Source organism: Amphiura filiformis, chromosome 18, assembly GCF_039555335.1.
Source record: "Amphiura filiformis chromosome 18, Afil_fr2py, whole genome shotgun sequence".
In the NCBI taxonomy this organism is placed as follows: Eukaryota; Metazoa; Echinodermata; class Ophiuroidea; order Amphilepidida; family Amphiuridae; genus Amphiura; species Amphiura filiformis.
Window position 1 is genome coordinate 33,448,540 of NC_092645.1, and position 25,674 is coordinate 33,474,213.

Here is a 25,674-nt window from a genome sequence, read left to right on the forward strand (position 1 = left end):
TAAAATTTCTTCTTATAGACCTGTAAGGAAATAATTCACATTAGGCCTAAAAAAATTGTTTGATTGGTATATCGTAACATAAAAAAATATAGGGTAGGTCAGTCGGCAATTTTTTTTTTTTTTTTTTTTTTTTTTTTAAAGACCTTTTTTTTTTTCTTTTTTATTTTAATTTTTTTTAAATGTTTTTTTTAAATATTTTTTGCAAAAAAAATAAGAAAAAAGTATTGAGTCGGGCCTATTTTTAGGGTCGTTGGGTTACACCAATCAAACAATTTTTTTAGGCCTTAGCAAAAATGTCGCAGAAACATGAAATGTCAAAGCATGAAATTTCAATGCCACGAAAACATCATGTATATAATGTCATACCTGTGCCATCCTGTTCATGATGTGGAGTTTTTCCTGCTTCCTGATGCTTCGTCAGCCTTCTTGCACACAGTCGCCTCTTTTTCTTGGGCCCTGGTGATGTCATGTTTTTCTTGCAGTGCTGGCATTCAGAGCTTACTTTGTCATTCTTCACATTTAGTGGCTGCAGTGGAGTGAAGTTCAGGTCATCTGATTGAAATAAAAGCAAAACAGGGAGCAACAGTTTAGTAAGGACTTCATTCTTTTCATTTTTGTACAAAGTCTGATGGTAACAGTGAACCGTTGACAAAGATACTAGTACTATTTAAGGCTGTGGTCTTGTTTTGAAAATATTTTTAAAAAATGACCAGCCCTATTTTAAAGGGTTTTTTTTCCCTCGGATAGGATGGGTAACTATTAAAACAACATAATTATTGTCGAGTATAAAGGCAAAAAAAAAAAAAAAAAAACAAAACCTTGACTGACTGACTTGATTTTTTAGCCCATTACGGTAAACAAACAAGTTTTGTTTACTCCTAACATGCGGATGGACATTTTAAGTAGGGTCAGTCATTTTCTGTTTTTTTTTAATAATTATTATTAAATTTCTCGTTGATTGTCCATGATTTTAGCAAAAAATAAAACACCATTATCAAAAATGCAAATTCTGGAAATTTTGGTCGGCGGGCCCGTAGTAGTTTACTGTGTGACGCCTTTTTTTGACATTTACTGGAAACATTATTGTTAGGCCCTGAAGCGACAAAAAAACAAAAACATGTTCTATAAAGCGGACAGAAGTACATAATTTCTGGAGGCTAAAATCCGCTAAAATAACCCTAAAATTATCGCCAAAATCTCGAAAGAATTTTTACAAATATTTACCAAAAATTTCAGCCAAAAAAACAGCCCATTTCACATGATTTTTGAAAAATTAAAAAAAAAATTCTCAAGTCAAAAACAGAAATTCTGGGTCGGTCGGGACTGTAGAACAACAAAAAAACCTGTCCTATGTGCGAACAAAAGTACATACACATGTAGGGGGTTGTTTTGGTTTTATTTTGGTTTTTTCCTGGAGGCTAAAATATCACTAAAATCTGGAAAAAATCTGACGAATTTTTACAAGCATATTTTCCAAAAATAAAAAACCAGCTGATTTTAAATGATATTTGACAAATAGAAAAAAAAAAAACATTTTCAAAAATGGAAATTCTGGGTCAGTCCAACAATCGGGCCTATAGCGCGTAGAATTTTTTTTCCATCACATACAGGGCTAAGGATAGAATTTTATTGCAGACTTAACAAAAAAGTTTGCTTACCTGGAGCAGGTTTCCGTTTTGATGGCAGTTGGGTGAAGTTAGGGCGATGTAGTTTCAGCTCTCCTATTTTGCTGCACATTTCATTCAGTTGCTGTAAAATGGGTCCAAACACTTCTTCTATATTTTGACGATTGTCTTTTCCTTCAAAAAATGCTAAGAGTTTACATTGTTTTATGGAATGCCTGCTTCCCTCACCAACGTTTATAACTTGCAATATGAGTTTTGTGCTTTTCCCCCTTGTCAGCTGATATGTGGAGCCAGAGCGTGTCCTGCGGCACATTTTCAAGCAGCTTGAGTAACCCAGCACTATGTAAATCATTTACTGTTTTCTTCACCACTTCCTCAATATTAGCAACACGCACAAACTGGATTTCATCCCCTGATGATGACGTAAAAGTACCACATTCATATTCAACTCCATGTTCAATTTCTTGTTTTAACTGTCCTTCAGTCATGAAGACGTCGTGGCCTACTTCTACTTTTTAAAGTTTTGGATTAACCTCCACATAGTTTGAGTCATCATTGACCGCCAAAGCGAGTACCGTTTCTTTATTGAAGCGTCCAATTATGTTAAGTCCAGCTTCTTTTGCCGCTTCAGTAAATCCAGCCTTATCGCGTTTTATGACGGCCACATTTTGTGAATGTACATCTTTGTTATAATTATCGGCACTTAAATTAGTAGCAGGTGCTGTATCGCCACGTACCTCGGCTAAAATTTTAACGAGTCTCTCAATGAGCTTTGCTCGTCTTGCCTTTGTGGATTCTGCGGCCTTCGAGCTTGATGTTTGGGTGCTTGGAACCTCAAGCAGTTTGGTGGGTTTCCCACGAGGATGGTTGACTATGAGTAGTCCATCTTTGTCAACATTTGATTGCTTATTCCGTACAAGTTTACTAAACAGTTCCTTTTGCGGCTGGGACAGTGGTCCACTCAACGGCACATCAAATCTTTTTTCAAGATTGTCCAATTTTCCTTGTATTTGGTCATACTTGAACGACAAGTCATTTATGAAGAGTTTAAAGTCTGTACGTCCCAGCGTATGTGCATGCATTAAATTAATTACACTTTCCTTTCCACAATATCGCAATATTTTAACAACTACTATTTTGGGCAGCTTGTGATTCAGGAAGTCAGTTGTATCAGTGGACTTGACATCAGCAGCTTTCTTTTTCTTTCGCTTTGCTAGGTATGTTCATAAAATTTTGAAGTTCAATATTTTTAGCTGAAAGTTCTTTCATTTGAAAGAGAATCAAATTACCTAAACAATAAGGGGTCAATCATGTTTCTAGTGCATATACTTTTGAAGTTACAGACAAAAATAGTGTCACCAAATTGTCCGAAATTTTGTGTGTGAAATTGTGACAGCAGGCACATGTACAATGTACACTACTGTATGTGACCCCAGATGACCTCCTATTCTTTACTGTAAGAAAGCTGTTTTGGATGGTCTTGATTTACACACAAATTGCTTTTGCGCTTTAACGAGCGTCCACTTGGTGGAACATAGATTGCACTATGTGATAGCTTATGAATCCATTATTATGCCAGTACCAACATAAGTCAACATCACTTAGGTTTTGGTTGTCAAAATTAATTTTTAGTAATTTTTTCCATTGAGCCCCACAGTAAAGCCATTTTTTGACTGTACAGGCACATTCCACTTCCCTATGGACGAATAGCGCCACCTATAATGTGTGATGTGAGCCTGACTAGCTTTGCCTTTGACGCTGTTGTTGGTATGCACGAATCTGACACTGACAGTCGTTTTCTAGTGTTTGAAAGAGTTGATGATCTCGGTCTAGCTGGCGTTTCATTTACTTGTACATTCATTGGCGCAACAATAGGGCGAAGTTGATTGTACGAGTGATCATGTCTATTGGCACTGGTGGTAGAGCTATATGGTGGTGGTGTAAATAGTACTGTACTTGCGTGCTTACCCTGCGAGTGCGATGATGGCGTAGAATAATTACATGATAGTGGTGAAAGTACCTTCTGATTCGGTCGAATACCGTGTTTTGAATGTCCCATGTGGCCTGTTTTTCCTTTACTATCAAGTAAATCATGAAACGTTTTGTCGCGATTGTTTCTGTATTTCGTTGCTACGGCATCCTTGCATGTTGGACAAAGCCAGCCTCGTCGATTTTCAGCGGCTGCACCGAAGCAACATTCAAAGTCCGATTCATATGGTATAGACTTTCGAAAGGAGCCTGGACTTTTCCTGGCACTACGACCGCATATACAACAAATTTTTGGAGCCATAATAAACCTAAAACTATTGCGATTTACGATCGAAAACAGGCCATTACTTGTACACTACGGCCGCGAAATCGTAGTCATGCGAGCCGCCATTTTCCAATCGATCATCGACAATACATCGATATCGCCGCCCACAATGCTTTGCGGGCGTTGGATTTTGGAGTTTGACCTTGGTGACCCCAATCATTGGCCGAAAATCGCCGTACGTGGCGACGTCAATAAGTGGAGGGTCCGTACGCTCGTGCTTGATATCGCAATTTCAACAATGTAAATATCTTTGTTTATGTGATACATGTTCGAATGACGTCATTCCATTAATAAATAACTTATGTAATTTCTCGTAAATGGGTTGATCAATAATCTGTTGATAGCACGCCACAGCAATTGGCTATTTGCAAAATCCCAGGACTGATTGACGGTAAACAATTTACGCAATCATCGAGACCGCCATTTAGTATTGCCAAACCCGCGATTTTGGTAGCCCAATTGGGCGAATTTCGATTTTTATTTATTTATTTATTTATTGCGACTTTTGACAATTTCCAAGCCTCAAAAAACCAATGATTAAGGAAACTGTTTGCAGCTTTTTAACATTTGGCTCCCATAAAGTTAAACCAAATTAAAACATTTTTGGAGACTTTTTGATTATTTGGCCAGCAATTCAAGCAGAAATTATTTGGCAACCTGGTTTTGCGTTCTGCTTGTGTGAATATCACAGTTTGAAAAACTTAAAACCGTGTCAAGTGAAATTATAAATAAATCGCACTCGACCCAATGTTATTTATACTTCCAATGCCCATTTTTTACAAACGTGTTCTACCTTTAGGCTTTAGGCCTAGGCCTGCTACTAAAACCCGGGAATGATTATAAAAGCAAATTTCTCACCGAATCAACTCATCATCTTGACTGCTCTCAACACCGCTGCCGGATAACGCCCGACGCTGGGTGACCCGTTCACGTAACATTCTGCATTTAAAATACCAGCAACTTCGCCTCTCTATCACTCGGGTTAGTTTTGTCCAACTATTTGTATTATTTTATAAAATATTTAAGAGAATCCCAGACAATGTCACAATTTCCACTTGCCGCAGTACCATCACTATGATAATATTGACGACTTTACTTGATTGCTGCAGCTAGTTGTTTCGTGCGTAAATTCAACAACGATTTTCCGTTCATGTAAAAAAGACTTTGGAATCGTAAGGGAACCAAACTGGAATTATATCATTAGCCTATGATCGCACTTGTACTTTCATAACTGATGAATTATCAGCTATGCACCTGGCGAGATGCTCTCGGTGATAGCGCAAATAGACATAAAATTCGATCCAGCTGGTGGTATAGGCTCCTTTTCTCCCAATGTTCCACTCAAAGTTCTTGAAATTCCAAACCGCCGCACATATTTTGTTGTATTTTTCCGACGAAAACCATCAATGAAAACATGGTCCACGCCACGAAATATTGTTGTAAATACACTTCCAAATTAATATATAAAGCTACTGGGATTACTACTTATGAACGATGGTTAAATTGTAAAATATGCAAACTAAAAAACTTCCGAAAGAAATTTTTTTAAACACAACCTAGTCTTGTTGAATCTGACAAAATAATGACGAAACAAGAAATGGTCGGAATGCAAAACATTGCCTGTGTACCACGTGACTTGGCAACAGTACACAAATTCACACAATAGGCCTTACCAACGGGCCGGACCACAGCATTTATTCTGCAGGGGTTAAATTGGTTTTCAATTGATGGGATTGAAAACGTTATTATATTAAAGAAAGAATGATATCTTGACTTTGTGTGTTTTCTTTGTGAAAATTTCCATCAAGTTAACTTAATTTGTATAATAACCTTACCCAACCGGTTTCTTACCCAGTGTTCTAACAGTGTAAAATGGGTTTGAGACAAAGTGGTGTCTTGGTTAGATGTGTAACAACGGCATTTCATGTTTATTCATTTTCTAGATAGAACCTCAGAAAAATGCGTGTTTAGGATTTGTCAACAACAGTTTCCCGTGGGTTAAAGGAAAGGTAGGTCGACTATTGTTTGGACACATAGATTTTAGCTCAATTGAAATGTATACAGTCTATCCACATAGAAGTACAAACCAAATTTGTGGCATCGGGGGTCGATGCTATGCGTCACACGCGAACGCGTCGCGTATAGAGCGCGGTGCGCTCGGCAAGTACAAATCGCGCAGCAGTTGGCGCGCCAAAGAAGCATTGAACTGAAATGACTATTCTCATACCTCTAGTTGCCGAGGTCTATTTACTTTGTACTTCTATGTGGACAGACTGTAGTATCTGCTTCGTTAAAGGCACTACCATATCAGTGATTAGTTAAGGGTGCACGATGTATTGTTGGTCGAAGCAGCCCCAAACAAAAATGGATTTTCATTAATTAAATCAATATATTATTGAAAAATAACACTTTGATGTTTTGCAAAAGTTCATTCTACAAATCATAATACTTTGAAAACTGGCTTGATTTATTGTTAATGTTGTTGTTATGTACGTTTTACAAAAGTGTTGTTGTTTCAGCTCTCTTTACAACAGAACTCAAGAACTACATGACCTACAAAAGTATATATGTTAAATTTGAATTCTTCTACACGCTCGCTATGAAATGACCGTTGTCATGGAAATGGAATATAACTCGCGGGTTGCAAATTTGGCAACATGGCAGAAAAGATTCTCCAGACTCTTCTGAACATTTTGATATATGATTTGTCCATTTGAAACTTCTGTCCAACGACACGGAAATTTCAGGGGTCTGACCCCTATAATACTGTATAGGCATAACACAGAATATATTGCACTATAGAAATCGTTATCATTTTTGTGGTTATATTTTAGGTTCTTGGTGGAAGTAGCAGTATCAATTATCAAGGCTACGTTCGAGGCCACGCTGCTGACTTTGACTCGTGGGAGTCTCAGGGATGTACAGGATGGGCATGGAAAGATGTACTACAACATTTTATCAAAAGCGAGAAAAATCAAAGGTTTGTTTAGTATCAATATAATCAATTCATATCTAACATGTCCAATTTAAGGAGAAAGGCGGATGTCGTCAAATGCACTATGAAGTCATTTTTTATTTTCTAGGAAAATATGTGGCTATGAATGTGTTCACAGATGGTTTCATACCAACAACGTCTTATGCATATACTCTTCCTATGATCTTTCATGGATAAATTCTTTTAACAGACAATTTAGACACAAAATATCATGAACGTGATCAAATATCACAAACATATTAGGTAAAAAATAAACCTAAGGACTTCTTTTAAAATGACGATAAGCCATAATGTAACTGAAATGCATTTGCATGTTCAGCGTTATATGTTGGCGCCACTACGTCCGAATCTACCTATATGCGGCACGAAGTCACCAACGTTACCAACGTTAAATTGATCCAAATACCATGAATACAGGGGCGTATACAAGCGGGTGGACACGGTGGACGAAGTCTAGGGGCCCAGACGGCTCATGGATTCCAAAATGATTAAGGAGATCATGTTAACGGGCCCCGCACTGTCTATGGGCCCCGAGGCTTTTGCTACGCCCTTGTCCAAATATTTCTGAATTTGATCATAACTTCCCAGCAAACACAAAAACGTTTTTAAAACATTTATATTTTGGATTTTGGTTTAGACAAAACGTTTTAATAACATTAAATGTCGGGTTATGTATAGGTCATGGAAACGTTTAAAAATGTTTTGTATGAAAACATACTAAAACAATATTTTAAAAATGTTTTAAAAATGTTATTTTAAAATATATTTTGCAAAAATTTTTTGCTAAATAATTTGTCAACACACAAATAACATTATGTTAGAATATTTGCAGTAGGTTATCAACAAATGCTTTTTAATGTTATGATAACGTTTTACTCTCTTTATATATCCTTTATATAACCCGGGCTTTTTTTTACCCGGCATTTAAACGTTTTCTGGCAACATTTTCTAACCTTTTGCGTATGATGCTGAACACGCTTTGCTGGTTGATACCCAAATATGCGACGGCATTTTAAAGCTCTAAATAATTACATACATGTAAATTATATTTTTACTACGTAACTTTCTTCTACTGAGTAGGCATGTTATTATTTTATTACATATTATATAATATTATATTTTAGTAGTCTTTCCTTCAGCGTTATTTTTCTTTCTGTCTTTCGTTTGTATTCAAAGACCAGAGTATTCAGAATCGAAATTCCACGGTACAGATGGACCACTTTCGGTGACCGACCAAATCGTACGAACTCCTTTTGCGAGAGCTTTCGTGGATGCCGGTACGTAAAGCACAAGTTTAATGAAGAAAAGTATTAGTATTATAATAATAAGTATTATTTAATATCATTAACACTAACACTAATAATAAAAATAATAATAATAATAATAATAATAATAATAATAATAATAATAATAATAATAATAATAATAATAATAATAATAATAATAAACAATAATAATAATAATAATAATAATAATAATAATAATAATAATAACACTAATAATAATAATAATAATAATAATAATAATAATAATAATAATAATAATAATAACACTAATAATAATAATAATAATAATAACACTAACACTAACAATAATAATAATAATAATAATAATAATAATAATAATAGCACTAACAATAATAATAATAATAATAATAATAATAATAATAATAATAATAATAACACTAACAATAATAATAATAATAATAATAACACTAATAATAATAATAATAACACTAACACTAATAATAATAATAATAACACTAATAATAATAATAATAATAATAATAATAATAATAATAATAATAATAATAATAATAATAATAATAAAAATAATAATAATAATAATAAATAAATAATAATAATAATCTTATTTTACCAAGCGTTCTGACATACATAACTACAAGACACGATATGTAAATGACCTAAATCTAACCAAAAATAAGAAAGTCTTTTCTGATCATGCCATACGTACAAGAGGTCCATTCTTTGGAATTCTTTAGATAAAAATCTGAAAGCTTCAAAATCTGTTAAACATTTCCTTAATCAATTCAAAACAAAACTGATCTCTATATATAATTAATCTTTTCCGTGAGCACCCCCCCCCCCTTCCCTTGTCTTTTGGCTATGTTATGTGATGTTGATTTATTTTGTTAATTTCATTTGATTTCAGGGAAAGGCTAACTTTCAGACCTTTTTGGTCTTCCAGCCTTTTCCTCCATATGTACCGTGTTTATATATTATTTTTTATGTAATGTCTTTGATTTTTATGGAAATAAAATATGAATGAATGAATGAATGAATGAATGAATAAAGGTGATAACAATAATTATAATGAAGGTGGCAAAACTTTCAACGAGTCTCCATATAAAATTTAAAGAAACACTAATGAATCGGAAGCAATTGTAAAACTCCAAATAAATTAATCATAACAAAATCTTTAGCAAAGCTTCAACGACTACCATAAAATTCTTTTATATAAATTCGTTTTATAGATGCATGTACATGTACGACTAACACGGCAAGTTATTAATGCAAATAATGTTTGGCCTTTTTTGGAGGGCGCACTTCATATTCGAGCTCATCGAGCTAAATTTGTCCGAGCAATTCGCTTATTTAACAGCCCTGCTTATAAACGATTTTTTACGGTACCGTAAAATTTCGTCTACAAGCTTATAGAGTAATTTTGTGAAAGATAAATTAATCCAGGTGCCATCCATAAACAAAATTATAACATTGTGGACTTTGAGCAAATAAATTACAAGTATTATTATAAGACATAGTATTGGCATATTAAGGCTCTTTCGTATTAATTTAGCTTTTACCAAAACCATTCTATATGCTTGCAGACGAGGTTTTACGGTAATGTTAAGATGATCGGAACATTATATATTTATATATTTATTTTCCCAGGAATAGAACTTGGATACAATGAGATTGACATCAACGACGGAAAAAGTGTAACGTATACAGTGAATCATTTTTCTCTTTAATAAACAGTCATACACTGTAAATCCAAGTGTTTAGGGTTTCTATAACACTTTTTAAACACTGCAAGGTGTTTAATTTTTCATTTACACAGTAAAGGTATAGGACACCTAAACACCAAAGTAAACACATAAACACAAAGAGTAAACACATGAGAGTATTTAGATTCTAAACATTCAACATGTTTACTTTCATATTGTTCGGAAAGTAAATGCACATGTGTTTACTTTGTAAACATTTGGTGCGTCTACTTTCTAAACTTACAAAGTAAACACATGTGCATTTACTTTCCGAACAATATGAAAGTAAACATGTTGAATGTTTAGAATCTAAATACTCGCATATGTTTACTCTTTGTGTTTATGTGTTTACTTTGTGTTTACTTTGGTGTTTAGGTGTCCTATACCTTTACTATGTAAATGAAAAATTAAACACCTTGCAGTGTTCAAAAAGTGTTATAGAAACCCTAAACACTTGGATTTACTGTGCATACATTGACAGCCCTTAACATTATTATTTGAATGGTTACCTAATTAGTTTTGATCAGTCTGGAACGAATATAATTATACCATATAGAGCGTAAAAGTTTCCTTTATCAATGACAATTCTCATATGCTTATCTCTCTTCACGCGGGTGTCGACTGCAGACGACATGTTTCAAATTTTTTTTTTAATTCAAAAATTTCAGAAATGTAAATTTTCGTGACCATATTTGGAATCAACATGCAAATTGCATTAAAATGAGGACAAACAAGCCTAGTATTAGTTGATAGCTCTTGATATTTTGAGAAAAAATTTCAAAACTTTAAATTTTTCCGTTGAAGCGCATGGCTAGCAGGCAGAGCATTTAACTAATACATACGACCTCGGCGTTTAACTTGAATTTGGTATCATGTTCTTATTCTAGACTGGCTTTGGATTCATGCAAGCGACAATTAACCAAGGAAAAAGATGCAGCACATCAAAGGCATTCCTAACACCTGCTAAGAAGAGGAAAAACTTGACCGTTAGAACTAACGCACTTGTTACAAAGGTTTGTTTTCATTTTTATGTATTTTTTGAAATAAGTGACGTATGTTTAATGTTCCTTATAAGTTATAGCATATACTTTAAATGAAACGGTTGTACGCCACCACTTTGTACGCAATTGAATATCAAATAACTGCATAGAGGGCGTTTTGAAGTTCGAAGCAAAAACAGACTCGAGTTAATACAAAATGCACCACAATTCAATGTCGATAGCAGTGTGCGTTTACCATATCATGCATTGTTTTGAATAAACGATTTTGAAGAATTTGAAGAACTTGAGAATTTGGAGCAGTTGTAAAAGTCGAAGAAGAATTTGAAGACGTAAAGACTCGAGTTAATACAAAATGCACCACATTCAAAGTCGATAGCAGTGTACGTTTACCATATCATGCATTGTTTTGAATGAACGATTTTGAAGAATTTGAAGAAGAATTTGGAGCAGTTGTAAAAGTTGAAGAAGAATTTGAAGAAGTAAAGACTCGAGTTAATACAAAATGCACCACATTCAAAGTCGATAGCAGTGTGCGTTTACCATATCATGCATTGTTTTGAATGAACGATTTTGAAGAATTTGAAGAACTTGAGAATTTGGAGCAGTTGTAAAAGTCGAAGAAGAATTTGAAGACGTAAAGAGTCGAGTTAATACAAAATGCACCACATTCAAAGTCGATAACAGTGTGCGTTTACCATATCATGCATTGTTTTGAATGAACGATTTTGAAGAAATTGAAGAAGAATTTGGAGCAGTTGTAAAAGTTCAAGAATTTGAAGAAGTAAAGACTCGAGTTAATACAAAATGCACCACAATTCAAAGTCTATAGCAATGTGCGTTTACCATATCATGCATGGTTTTGAATGAACGAATTTGAAGAATTTGAAGAAGAATTTGGAGCAGTTGTAAAAGTCGAAGAAGAATTTGAAGAAGTAAAGACTCGAGTTAATACAAAATGCACCACAATTCGAAGTCGATAGCAGTATGCGTTTACAATATCATGCATTGTTTTGAATGAACGATTTTGAAGAATTTGAAGAATTTGGAGCAGTTGTAAAAGTTGAAGTAGAATTTGAAGAAGTAAAGACTCGAGTTAATACAAAATGCACCACAATTCAAAGTCGATAGCAGTGTGCGTTTACCATATCATGCATTGTTTTGAATGAACGATTTTGAATAATTTGAAGAAGAATTTGGAGCAGTTGTAAAAGTTAAAGTAGAATTTGAAGAAGTAAAGACTCGAGCTAATACAAAATGCACCACAATTCGAAGTCGATAGCAGTATGCGTTTACAATATCATGCATGGTTTTGAATGAACGATTTTGAAGAATTTGAAGAATTTGGAGCAGTTGTAAAAGTCGAAGAAGAATTCGAAAAAGTAAAGACTCGAGTTAATACAAAATGCACCACAATTCAAAGTCGATAGCAGTGTGCGTTTACCATATCATGCATGGTTTTGAATGAACGAATTTGAAGAATTTGGAGCAGTTGTAAAAGTCGAAGAAGAATTTGAAGAAGTAAAGACTCGAGTTAATACAAAATGCACCACAATTCAAAGTCTATAGCAGTGTGCGTTTACCATATCATGCATTGTTTTGAATGAACGATTTTGAAGAATTTGGAGCAGTTGTAAAAGTTGAAGTAGAATTTGAAGAAGTAAAGACTCGAGTTAATACAAAATGCACCACAATTCGAAGTCGATAGCAGTGTGCGTTTACCATATCATGCATGGTTTTGAATGAACGAATTTGAAGAATTTGGAGCAGTTGTAAAAGTCGAAGAAGAATTTGAAAAAGTAAAGACTCGAGTTAATACAAAATGCACCACAATTCGAAGTCGATAGCAGTATGCGTTTACAATATCATGCATTGTTTTGAATGAACGATTTTGAAGAATTTGGAGCAGTTGTAAAAGTTGAAGTAGAATTTGAAGAAGTAAAGACTCGAGTTAATACAAAATGCACCACAATTCGAAGTCGATAGCAGTATGCGTTTACAATATCATGCATTGTTTTGAATGAACGATTTTGAAGAATTTGAAGAATTCGGAGCAGTTGTAAAAGTTGAAGTAGAATTTGAAGAAGTAAAGACTCGAGTTAATACAAAATGCACCACAATTCAAAGTCGATAGCAGTATGCGTTTACAATATCATGCATTGTTTTGAATGAACGATTTTGAAGAATTTGAAGAATTTGGAGCAGTTGTAAAAGTCGAAGAAGAATTCGAAAAGTAAAGACTCGAGTTAATACAAAATGCACCACAATTCAAAGTCGATAGCAGTGTGCGTTTACCATATCATGCATTGTTTTGAATGAACGATTTTGAAGAATTTGAAGAAGAATTCGGAGCAGTTGTAAAAGTTAAAGTAGAATTTGAAGAAGTAAAGACTCGAGTTAATACAAAATGCACCACAATTCAAAGTCGATAGCAGTGTGCGTTTACCGTATCATGCATTGCTAGGAGGGCGGGTTAGTGTAGTGGTCTTCTCACTAGCTTCTCACCACTGTGGCCCGGGTTCAATTCCCCGCGGTGCCACATGTGAGTTTGGTTGCCGATCCATGCTCGTCCTCGCAGGTTTTTCTCCGGGTGCTCCGGTTTTCCTCCTGCTTCTAAAATCGGACCTCTTCCCATATCCCTGTCCCGTCATATCTGGAGGCATCCCTTGAATTTAGTAGCCTCTGAGCACTATTGGGTTTAGCCTGGCTTCGGCCGAATGTTATAAATAAATAAATAAAAAAAGTTTTGAATGAACGATTTTGAAGAATTTGAAGAAGAATTTGGAGCAGTTGTAAAAGTTGAAGAAGAATTTGAAGAAGTAAAGACTCGAGTTAATACAAAATGCACCACAATTCAAAGTCGATAGCAGTGTGCGTTTACCATATCATGCATGGTTTTGAATGAACGAATTTGAAGAAGAATTTGGAGCAGTTGTAAAAGTTGAAGAAGAATTTGAAGAAGTAAAGACTCGAGCTAATACAAAATGCACCACAATTCAAAGTCGATAGCAGTGTGCGTTTACCATATCATGCATTGTTTTGAATGAACGATTTTGAAGAATTTGGAGCAGTTGTAAAAGTTCAAGAAGAATTTGAAGAAGTAAAGACTCGAGTTAATACAAAATGCACCACAATTCAAAGTCGATAGCAGTGTGCGTTTACCATATCATGCATGGTTTTGAATGAACGATTTTGAAGAATTTGAAGATGAATTTAAAGATGAATTTGAAGAAGGAGAAGAAGAAGAAGAAGAATTCGATGAAGAAAAAGAAAAGGAAAAGAAAAAGGAAGAAGAAGAAGAAGAAAGGAGGAGAATGAGGAGGTATAATAATACGAATACTTGTAATCACGACATGCTTTTTTTTAAATTTCATTAATATAAAAATGTTTTATTCAATTATAACAACAAATTACCAACAGATCGACATTGTTGACAAGAAAGCAGTCGGGGTGTACTTTCAACATCAAGGGAAAGAATACAGGGTGAAAGTTGAACGTGAAGTAATTCTATCAGCAGGAACGGTAGCATCGCCACAGGTAAACCACAGGGCCTACATAATAATATGACTTAATCTCATATGACTTAAGACGAGTCTGAAGGAACATGATCTAGCGGTGATGGCATGGGCTCAATAAAGGAGATCACAAGGCTTGAAAAAAAAGAGGTGTCATTTCCGCCCCATGTGCACGATTTTTCTCAAGAGGGGGAACACCTACAACGTTTGTTTTGATAATTATGTTATTAAACTTAACTCAAGAACCACAAGATCTATGGAAATTTATGCGATTATTGTCCTCCTTGACCCATTTTCTATACAATCAACCCAACAAACACAAAAATGTTCTTCATGTAAAATGTATATGTGACGTGGCATGTCACTTTTGAGCAGGTTATCAATTTTGAGGTTTTTACATATCTTAAATAATTAGATATTTTGCTCCACAACGCCGTTTTCCCCAATGAAATTGGACATTCCCAAGCGAAGATATTGAGTTCGTAAGTAATGGTATTATAAAATTGGAAATTGAGATATCGGTCCTTGAAAAATGTCTCAAAAAATACAAGATGCCATTTATATTCCGATCTGAAACTCAATATTTTAAACATTAATAACATCATAAATTCGCAACAAACCCAAATTGTGAAAAAGCATCCCCGGGCAGATTTTGGCTATTTCTTCATTTACGATCCTGCCCGAAAGTGTCTTCTTTTGACATGGGACGTCACATATTCAAAACGTTTTTTTAAATAGCATTTAAAGCTGGGAATATGAAGAAGTACACTGCTGTTTTTACCCGGTGTTTTTAGTTACAGTGTAAATTGCTAAAATTGCGACAATATGGCTCCTGACATCCCTCTCGCCTTATACGCTTAGTTTTAGTTAATCACACGCCGTGTAATATTTTGTATAGACGGTACGATGAAAAATGTTTCTGCATTAAAATGATATCCATGCCTTTTTTCCCTCTGCAGATTCTCTTGTTGTCCGGGATTGGTCCTAAGGAGCAATTGAAACAACACGGTATTGACTGCATTGCCGACCTTCCTGTCGGCAAAAATTTACAGGTACACCGTAATATGGCTTGATAAGCCCCCGGGGAAAGTATTGAACACACCCTAGTAGCGTAGCCAGCGGGGCGGCAGGGGGCAGACTGCCCCCTCGGACACCTAAAATGGGGACGAAGAAGCGGAAAAAATAGGGACGGGAAGAATGGGAGAAAAGAGAGAAAGAAGGGGAAGTAGAGGGAGAAAGAGAAGAGAAAGGGGCGGAGAGGAAGAAAGAGAGGGGGAAGGGGAGCTAAAACGAAAAGGGAAAGGGAGAAGAGGGAGAGTAAAAATAGGTACGATACTGACGTTCCCCCCCGAATGACAATGCTGGCTACGTGCCTGACACACCCCGTAAGATCCATGCATTTAGCATGACAGAGACCCTTGATTCTGATTATTTCGACTCTAAAAGACCTCAGTCTTGACATTTCTATTTTTAAATTTAACATAACATAACCCACCAAAAATAATTATTTGTTTGGTCTTATTTCTCACTTGTCATTTTTATAATGGTATATTACAACTGAAGGGTTAATTTTATTTGGCAAAACAAAACTATTGTTTTAAATCCCTGGAATTTTAAATTCTGGAATCAGGCCTAAGTCACATTATGATACTTTAGTATAATAACCCATATTTTCCTTTAGGATCATGTGTTTGCAATGATGAGTGCTAGATGTAAACCAGGCAGTGGTCTTTCTACACTCAAATCTGTCGGGTCTTTATTGGCAAAGATGAAGTATATATTCTTGAAGAAGGTAGGTGACATTATGTGTGGTGTGGTGGGTATGGTAATGGTATCATAGGACAATGAGTTCTCAAAAACTAATAACACAATGGTAACAAAAGTTATGTATATTATAGGGGCAAGGAATCCAATTACTACACTGGAATTTCAGTGACCCAAGACAAGCAGTTCGTTATTTATGATAAGAAATGAGGTACCGCTAGGATGTACCTCATTTACTATCATATCTACTGTACCGCTAGTATCGATTAACTGATTTTTCAGTGTAGTAATTGCTTTCCTTGCCCCAATAATATACATAACTTTTGTTACCAGTGTGTTATTATTTTTTGAGAAAATGCAAAACTAGTCACAAATTTACCACAGGGGTGTAGTACCCCCTTAATTAATCTTTACGATTAAATAGCGAAGGACTCGGTGAACTGAAGCCAAAAACGTCCAAAATTATAAAAGATAAGGCCGTGCTGGAAATTGAGAAAACATCAATGGAAAATGGTTACTTCTAAATATACAGGACCAAAATCTTTGACTTTTTTCAACTTTTTGTAAAATTATAGTTTTTGTTTTGTTTGTTTTAATTTTAGGGTCCATTATCTAGTAATGGATTAGAGGCAACAGCATTCATCACGGAGGAGGGGACCAAAGTAAGATGACAATTATACCTAAAACTCTTTTAGCATTTCAAAATAAATGTTGATCATTTATTATGTATTTTAGCATTATTTGTGAGTTGTATTAAATATGTTTTGTAATTTTATTTTTGGCAACCAAAATTTTATTTTTGATAAATTAATGTTCCTGTACTTAATTATTGTATGAACAACTGATCATCTGACTGAAACTGCCATATTTAAAACTTTAAAACCACATGTTTTGTTTTCTTGTTAGGATACCAGTGTAGTGCCTGATATTCAGATAATGTACTTACCATTTTTGATTCCAATGGACACTACCAAAGAAGAAATGGCGGGTTTCAAATCAGAAGAGTAAGCAAGTTATAATGAAAGACAGAGATAAAAAAAAGACTATTCCGGCAGGTCGGCAACCAATCACATCGCGCCTTTGCTATGACGTCAGACGCGATTTAGTGTAACAGTTTTTATCTCTGTCTTTCATTATGAAATAATGATCATTTTGGTAAATCCTGAAAGCATTACGTTTGTAATTTTAAATTTACGGATACGGTACTGCGTATACTGAACTGCGCAATAACGATATGCGCATCGGCATCAGGCGTAAATCGCAAAATAATGCTTTCCAGAGATACCGAATTGTCAATTTGATCATGTTGTTGATTCAGAAATGTTACAGAATCTGATCAGACGTTCAACTTCATTTTGCCCTCTCAATTAACTTTCTCCACGCGGGTAGACGACAATTTCCAATTTTCTAATTTTTTAAAAGTTTCAGAATTATAAATTTTCATGACCATATTTGGAATCAGCATGTAAAAAACGTCAGGTTGAAGCAACACTAATCTCATAAATCTTAGTTTCAAGTGACTCAAATAGTCCGTTGTGAGTGGTAAGTAGAACATGCAAATTGGAAAAAGTGTTCGAACACATTTCTGAGACGGTAAATCTTATCCAAAACATTTTGATTCCAGATTACAACGTTGCTTCCTCGGCTTGGACTCCATAACAGAGGATGTGACTGATGTTGAAGGTGTAACCTTGCTTCCAGTACTTCTGCATCCAAAGAGTCGAGGTGAAATCAGACTACGTAGCACCGATCCTGAAGACCATCCAATAATCGATCCTTCCTTCTTAGATGATCCATCGGATACTGATGTCCTGGTGAAGGTATCGTGTTAGAATGCAATTCTTGCTTGTGATTGTTTTGAAAGACATGAGGGGGTTCACAAACTTCGTGTGATATGATTTTACAGCATCTTTTTTCTATTTTTCCTATTCTTTAAGGGTCTACAACAACTGAGAAAGTTGATGGAAACCGAAGCTATGAGGCCTTTTGAGTAAGTATTGTTTTGTATTGTGTTTCGTGTTATAAAATCTGTCTTGAAAAAATAAAGTGACCATTATACAGAATAAAGAATACAGTATAATGTACTTGTATAAAATAAATATCGCCTGCCTTTGTTTGCTATCCAAATAAGAGCTCAGCAGGTTGCAAGGATGAATCATCCTAACCTCAAACCCTAATCATTAACCCTGCGTTTAACTCCTTACCTAACCCTTAATCACAGCATACTGGCATTAAGGTTATACGAGGTATTGTTGGTCGAAGCAGCGAAAAATCGATTTTCATTATCTGAATCAATATATTATTGAAAAATAACACTTTGGTGTTTTGCAAAAGTTCATTCTACAAATCATATACTTTGAAAACTTGCTTAATTTATTGTAGTTAATGAGTTATGTACGTTTTACAAAAGGTTTGTTGTTTCAGCCCTCTTTACAATATAACTCAAGAACCATAGGACCTACAAAAGTATATCTGAGATATTTGAATTCTTCTACACGCTCGCTATGAATTGAGCAATGCAATTTTTGCTAAAGCTCACTACCATTCGCAAGATGCTGTAAACTACATTTTTTTTGCTGCTTCGACCAACAATACAACGTATACCCTTAAAGTTATCATTGCCATACCTCATACGAGACATACAAGAATATACGTTAAGAGTGTCATTTTACAGGTTTTTTAGGCACAACATCGTATTTGGTCCTATAGCGCTATGGGTGCCGCGATATGTACCGAAGGCCTCTTTCTATCGTACCCTAAACATTTACACAGTGCCGTCTTTTTTAAATTTAAATCAAAAATAATAACATAAACAAATGTTAACTATTATCCTTAATACAATTTATTACATCACCAGGGTATGACAAAAAGAGTCATCGGCACCTATTCGGACACCGGTAGTGCTATAGGACCAAATAAGACGTGGTGCCTTAGTTTCTGATGTCGCTTATTTTTTCGAATAACTTTTTTTATTCCAAATATCAGGTTTAAGCTCCAAAATATGCAAATTCCTGGAGTTCCAAATGAAGAGATTGAAAATCTAGCAGAATACGTCCGTCATTTTACAACTTGTGTATATCATTGTGTTGGTACATGTAAAATGGGCGCTAAAGATGATCCAACGGCGGTTGTTGATCCGGACCTAAGGTGAGATTTCTTGATTTTTACAAGTTAAAAGCTTTGATTTACAGTGTGATACGTACAGACATAAACTCAAAAGCCTCAGCACACAAAGCCAAAAGTTCAAAACTGCAAACATTTGAAACGTTACCGATAATGATCCTAAGAAAATTATCATTCTAAATCATTAACACTAAGATCAAATTGAACTTTGTTTTCACAGAGTAAATGGTATTGACGGTTTACGAGTTATCGATGCATCGATTATGCCAACGATTACTTCCGGGAATACTAATGCTCCCACGATTATGATAGCAGAAAAAGGTGTGCACATGATTATCAATCAATAGCAAATACATCGGAAGATATCATTATTGTCAAGACATTTTTTAGTATCAAGCTTACAGCATTATGAACCCAGCAAACACAAAACGTTTTCGACATTCGCAAATGTCGGGTTATATAAAGGGTATAGAAAGGGTATAAAACGTTTTCATAACATTCAAAAGCGTTTTTTGATAACTGCAAATATTCTAATATAATGTTATTTAAGTGTTGACAAAATATTTGGCAAAAAATGTTTGCAAAAAATATCTTATTAAAACATTTTGAAAACATTTCAAAAACATATTTGTAGTGTGTTTTCATACAAAATGTTTAAAACGTTTTCATGACCTTTATATAACCCGACATTTAATGTTATTAAAACGTTTTTACTAAAACAAAAAAAACACTAAAATATAACCTGTTAAAAACGTTTGTGCTTGCTGGGAAGGAAGTGAACATGATAATCAATTGTCTATTTGTCGGATGCAGATATGACGTCTAATATGGCTTCAGACACTTCAGAAAGTGATACAGACAGACGTGGACCTATTACCTGCCAGCCACGCCACGTTGTTACGTAATCGATCAGCAACTCTATTTATTTAAACTAGTTCACCCGTAGCTGTGAGAGTAATTTCGCACATATATTCCCCTCATATCAAGGATTCCACCCACCAAGTTTGAGTCCAATTGGACAAAGTTTGAAATTTGAACCCTCCGTGATGATCTTTGACTTCGGTTGACCTCAATTTTATTTCGGGCATGTATTCCCCTCGTATCAATGATTCCACCCACCAAGTTTGAGCCCGATCGGAGAAAGTTTGAAATATGACCCTCCGTAATGACCTTTGACCTAGGTTGACCTCAAATTTTATTTCGCCCATATATTCCCCTCGTATCAAGGATTCCACCCACCAAGTTTGAGCCCGATCGGACAAAGTTTGAAATTTGAACCCTCCGTGATGACCTTTGACCTTGGTTGACCGCAATTTTATTTCGGGTATGTATTCCCCTCCTATCAAGGATTCCACCCACCAAGTTTGAGCCCGATCGGACAAAGTTTGAAATTTTGACCTTTGACCTTGACCGCCGATGACCACGAAAACCACACGGTCAACATGCTTTTTCTGATACCTATCCATATCCGAAATATCGGATCGATGCGTCGAAGCACGGTGAAACGCATAGCCGGACAGACAGAGAGACAGACACACACACAGACTTCGCTCATTATTTTAGTATAGTAGATGATGCACCTCAAGGGTGCACACCAGTAAATAGCCCCCATTGACTTTGTGTACAAACAGGGTCTGGGAAAACGTCATTTTCTTGACTCCAGAGCGTTTCAGTTCTTCAAAACTTCCCCTTTCTGCAAGTCGAAGGTCAGATGAAGACATCCACTGTAGAAATTATATACGGAGTCCAGCATTTTTTCGCAGAAAATGCCGACTAGATCACCCTATAGCCCAGACAGCTTACGCCACCTAACGAATAGCTTGGTGTTTCTGAAATGTAACACATTTTTTTAAGTTTAGCCAAATTTTCATAAAAAGTCAGATCCTGCTCATTTTTCACAGACAATCTATTTCCTAGGCCTAAATGAGGATTAACTATGAATCAGGGCCTAATAGTTGGGTTTTAAGCCTTTTCTAATGTATTAGATTAACTCGTGTTGCACGTTTCCTCGTTTGAAACACTGATTTTTTTCCTCCCAGGGTGTAGGAGACTTGTATTTACTGGTGTGCACTCTAAAATAAGATGGGTGGTTAATAACTGCACATCGACGGCTAAAGTGTGCCTCTTTATGCTTGCGACTACTCATCACATCCGTGGGCTGTATGAGAACAAAATGTACGGCAAATCAAATCGGCACAAAACAAAGGAACAATGCGTTACGTAATCTATTGGATCTGATTATTAAGTCCTCCATGGTTGACAGGATGTTATATCTGTAAATGATTTGTAAATCTGAATAGATGATATAATAATGTATGACAGGTCTTACGTAAGCTGACAAGCACAGTTGAAGTACATTGAATAGAATTACGATCTAAAACTAAATCAGACATTTGAACCGACCCATTGTCTCTGTTTGTAATATTCTTTTATTTTACTGTGTTTTGATATAAACCCATGGAGTTACCATCCAGAACCAACTAGTCCGTCGAGAGGGTCCAACGACTAAGGTTTAGCGTCGTCAGACGGCGCTACATGTCATATTAAACCTCCATTCATTGGATCTTCTGATCGGACTATAATCAACCGGTTACAAGGAAGACCATTGCCCTCCAAGGGAAAACTGGAAGTACTTTGAAATGATAAAAGTAATTCACGTTATGACTACACTCTTAAAAATACGGGGTCAAATATGCAAATATGCAAAAAACCACCCCACACAGGGCCAAAAAAAAACACACCCAAAAGTGGTTGTTTGCAATGACACGGGGTCAATATATTTTTAGTCGGTGCATATTTGACCCTGTATTTTTAAGTGTGTACAACTTGTCTTAGTTTCTTTTTTGTTTGTGGTTTGTATATATTTTGAGTTTGTATTTATTGTCTTTTTTTTTTGTCTGCTCTTTTTCTCTGATATTAAATAATTACACCTTGACACTTCTAATCTTTTTATTTTTGTTCGATGCTTTGAAACCTTGTAATGAAAAATATGGAAAGACAAGAATAAAACTTATGCCTACAAAAATAGAATAAGTGATGTCAGTGCGATTACAGAAAAAAGTGCTTTCTAAAATGTTTTTAGCATATCTTGGTTTCTATAATTTCCGGGTATGTTCTTATTTGTTCCTATTTTTTTATTGATCTGTGTTACATTATTGTCGCTACTCACAGCAATATTACTACTACTATTACTACTACTATTACTGGAACATATCCTCTGCCAAAAATGCACAATTTACAAATGAAAATGCATTATTAATATTACATTTTGGGTCTCATTGACTAAAATGCATGTACTCGTACATTGTAAAGAACCTGTGTATAGAAGTGATGCGCAGTAAATATTAGTCTTTTATCTATTCAATTAGCGCCCTCTGTTGTTTGTAAGTAGAGCGGCAGTAGTAGTAGTAGTAGTAGTAGTAGTAGTAGTAGTAGTAGTAGTAGTAGTAGTAGTAGTAGTAGTAGTAGTAGTAGTAGTAGTAGTAGTAGTAGTAGTAGTAGTAGTAGGTAGTAGTAGTAGTAGTAGTAGTAGGGTAGGTAATATGGGACAGCAGGTAATATGGGACACCTGTTTTCATTTTAACAAAAAGTAGCTTAGAGAAGGTAAACACTTTAAGTTGATTTGTTAAGTGTTTAGAGACATCAATTGTGCTTCTAGAAATGCAGTTTTGGAGTCTGTGGATCAAACTCTTGGAAATCAATGCCAAAAAGAGTGAAATTGCCCAAAAAATTATGTCGTTTTTTTGGCCTGATATAAAATCAATGACGTCACATTTTATGATTGTGTATCCAAAAACTCTGGTACTGATGGGGCATTTGTCATTTTTTATGATCTTTAGGTGATGGGTTAAGCTTATCAGCAGGTAAAATTCCACTGACAAGTGGCACTTTCCTTTTATAAATGATTATTTTCTCTGATTTTCAACTGAATGGGTGCAGGTAATATGGGACACATAGGAAACTGTGTGCATTGTCAATGCGAAAAGCAAAACTATTTAGAAAATTGAATTTTCTTGTAGAAATTTGCATTTAACATTCAAAATCATGTAACAAAAATGTTTTTAGAACAAAAGAGTGATTTTCTGAACTTTTTGATTTTCACCATAGAGATAACACAGTGTCCCATATTACCTGCACATGCAGGTAATATGGGACACTTGACGATGACGTCATTTTGACGTCATAGCGTCCAAACAAACATAAAAACAAGGTAACATTGCCTGTTTTATTAATCTTAAAGGACAGGTTGTTCATCATAACAATCTCTTGTGGGCATATCTTCTTTAGTTTTTATGCAAATAAGCTAAACGTCCTTAATGGTCCCATATTACCTGCAGGTACCCTAGTAGTAATAGCAGTAGCAGTAGCGGTAGTAGTAGTAACAACAACAACAAATCATAATAATAATAATAACGTTAAAATCCACTAAACATGTAAAAGGGGAAGTGTTAAAAACGCAGTATATGGCGAAGTTTTTGTTTGCTTGCTCATAAATCTGATGTTTATTGTTTTTATCTTATTGTCTATTTTAATTTAATTTAATGTATTTTTAAAGAGTTTTTTTACAATGTTTGATAGTATTTTGATTTACAAATGATCTTCTAAAACTCTTAGAAAAGAATAATCCGTATCGAATTAAATAAATATATCCCTTTTTGGCCTAATATTAACCAATTTTGTCATTTTGAAATAATAGAGACCCCAAAAAACAAATATTATTTACATCTGAGAATATTTATTAACTAGAAAATTTCAACCAAAAATTAAATAAATAAATAAATAAACATTATTTATACATTATGTACAAATAAACTAATACATTTACATGTATAACCAAATAAAAAGCAGTAACACTAAACGTGTTTTTACGGGTGTACTACACCCTTCGATAAACTTTTGACTATTTTTGCATTTTTCTCAAAAACTAATAACACACTGGTAAACAAAGGTTATGCATATCATAGGGGCAAGGAATCCATTTACTACACTGGAATTTCAGTGACCCAAGACAAGCGGTTCGTTATTTATGATAAGAAATGAGGTACCGCTAGGATGTACCTCATTTCCTATCATATATACTGAACCGCTTGTCTTGAGTAACTGAAATTTCAGTGTAGCAATTGGATTCCTTGCCCCAATAATATACATAACTTTTGTTACCAGTGTGTTATTCGTTTTTGAGAAAAATGCAAAAACAGTCACACATTTACCACAGGGGTGTAGTACCCCCTTAAAGCAATAATACAAGTAATGTCATATAAACATATAAAACATCAGTTCTCATGTCTTAAGAGCATTCTTAAAACAATAGATATGCAGTCAGGTGCAGCAGGTGCAAGAGACCGTTTTCCCCAATATCTATTAGTCCGTATTTCCGTGTAAAGAAGTTTATTATTTAATCTCATCAACTCGCGACTTGGTTGATATGGTCACGTCAGACAGATATATTGGACAAAAATCAATAGAATTGCGAAAAACTAACATTCAAAATTTGAAAACAATCATGTGTTTAATTGGTAACCAATTATTATGTAAACTCTCAAAATAGGTGTTTGTGTTCTCTGGGTTTTGTTCGTGTGCCAATTCCAGTACCAATGTTTTGTTAACGAGACAGGCGAATGATTTGTGTATCTGGTAAACCATTATGAAGACATTAAGTTATAAAGCATGAATAAGTTGTTCTGTAACATCTTTAGAAACACGTGTTCTAATGAGACCAATGTTGCGAAGATAAAGGGCTGATTTTGCAGATAGATAAGAGCATGATCATTGAGTGACATATCCGACATATCAAAATTTGTCCCAAGATTGCGTATATAATTTATTCTATTAGTTTTCCCGCAGTCATAACCATGTCCCGTGGTCAGGAGGGATAATGTCACTGTGTGCATTGGTATCCCTGGTATCGTCATTACTGATCTCAGATCTTGATGATTGGCTCACCGCAGAGACCACTGCGTCATACGAAGGAGGTGGTGGTTCCGATTCTTCAGATTCACGAGACTCTTGATTGGAAAACATCGATTCGTATGAAGGCGGTAGGTCATTACTTGGGGTTGGTGGTTTGCTGGCAGGTAAACTGTCTTTGCGGCATATTGCGCATCCAATACAACTAAGGATAGCAATCAACAGAACGATAAGAGTTAAGTAGCCAAATATTGATGCACAAAAACCACCACATGAAATAACTTCGGATTCATCATGTTCATTGCAGGTAATTCCCAAGCATCTTGAACAGAACTGTTTTTCGAAATTATCCATCATACAGTTACTGATGTCACCAGAGTATCCAATGCAAGATATATTAAACAATGAGACCATCTCGCTGGTTGT

General features: G+C 35.0%; 2 protein-coding genes across 2 annotated transcripts in view; both read left to right on the plus strand.

Moving 5' to 3' along the window:
* The window catches only part of LOC140139604 (alcohol dehydrogenase [acceptor]-like), a 34,496-nt gene extending 14,808 nt beyond the window's left edge, over positions 1-19,688 (plus strand). Inside the window, exons 2-15 of the mRNA XM_072161309.1 lie at positions 5,883-5,948; positions 6,774-6,919; positions 8,111-8,211; positions 9,847-9,893; positions 10,829-10,954; positions 14,360-14,476; positions 15,414-15,506; positions 16,136-16,246; positions 16,821-16,880; positions 17,125-17,222; positions 17,843-18,038; positions 18,156-18,208; positions 19,204-19,365; positions 19,562-19,688. Of these exons, the coding sequence (XP_072017410.1) occupies positions 5,883-5,948; positions 6,774-6,919; positions 8,111-8,211; positions 9,847-9,893; positions 10,829-10,954; positions 14,360-14,476; positions 15,414-15,506; positions 16,136-16,246; positions 16,821-16,880; positions 17,125-17,222; positions 17,843-18,038; positions 18,156-18,208; positions 19,204-19,365; positions 19,562-19,688 (1,503 nt within the window). The remainder of the gene's footprint in view (positions 1-5,882; positions 5,949-6,773; positions 6,920-8,110; positions 8,212-9,846; positions 9,894-10,828; positions 10,955-14,359; positions 14,477-15,413; positions 15,507-16,135; positions 16,247-16,820; positions 16,881-17,124; positions 17,223-17,842; positions 18,039-18,155; positions 18,209-19,203; positions 19,366-19,561) is intronic.
* On the plus strand, positions 3,992-20,223 carry LOC140139605 (alcohol dehydrogenase [acceptor]-like). The gene is made up of 13 exons (XM_072161310.1): positions 3,992-4,114; positions 5,883-5,948; positions 6,774-6,881; positions 10,829-10,954; positions 14,360-14,476; positions 15,414-15,506; positions 16,136-16,246; positions 16,821-16,880; positions 17,125-17,222; positions 17,843-18,038; positions 18,156-18,208; positions 19,204-19,365; positions 19,562-20,223. Exons 1-13 carry the CDS (start codon positions 3,992-3,994, stop codon positions 19,686-19,688), a joined length of 1,440 nt encoding a protein of 479 aa, XP_072017411.1. The 3' UTR covers positions 19,689-20,223.
* Positions 20,224-25,674: the final 5,451 nt, after the last annotated feature.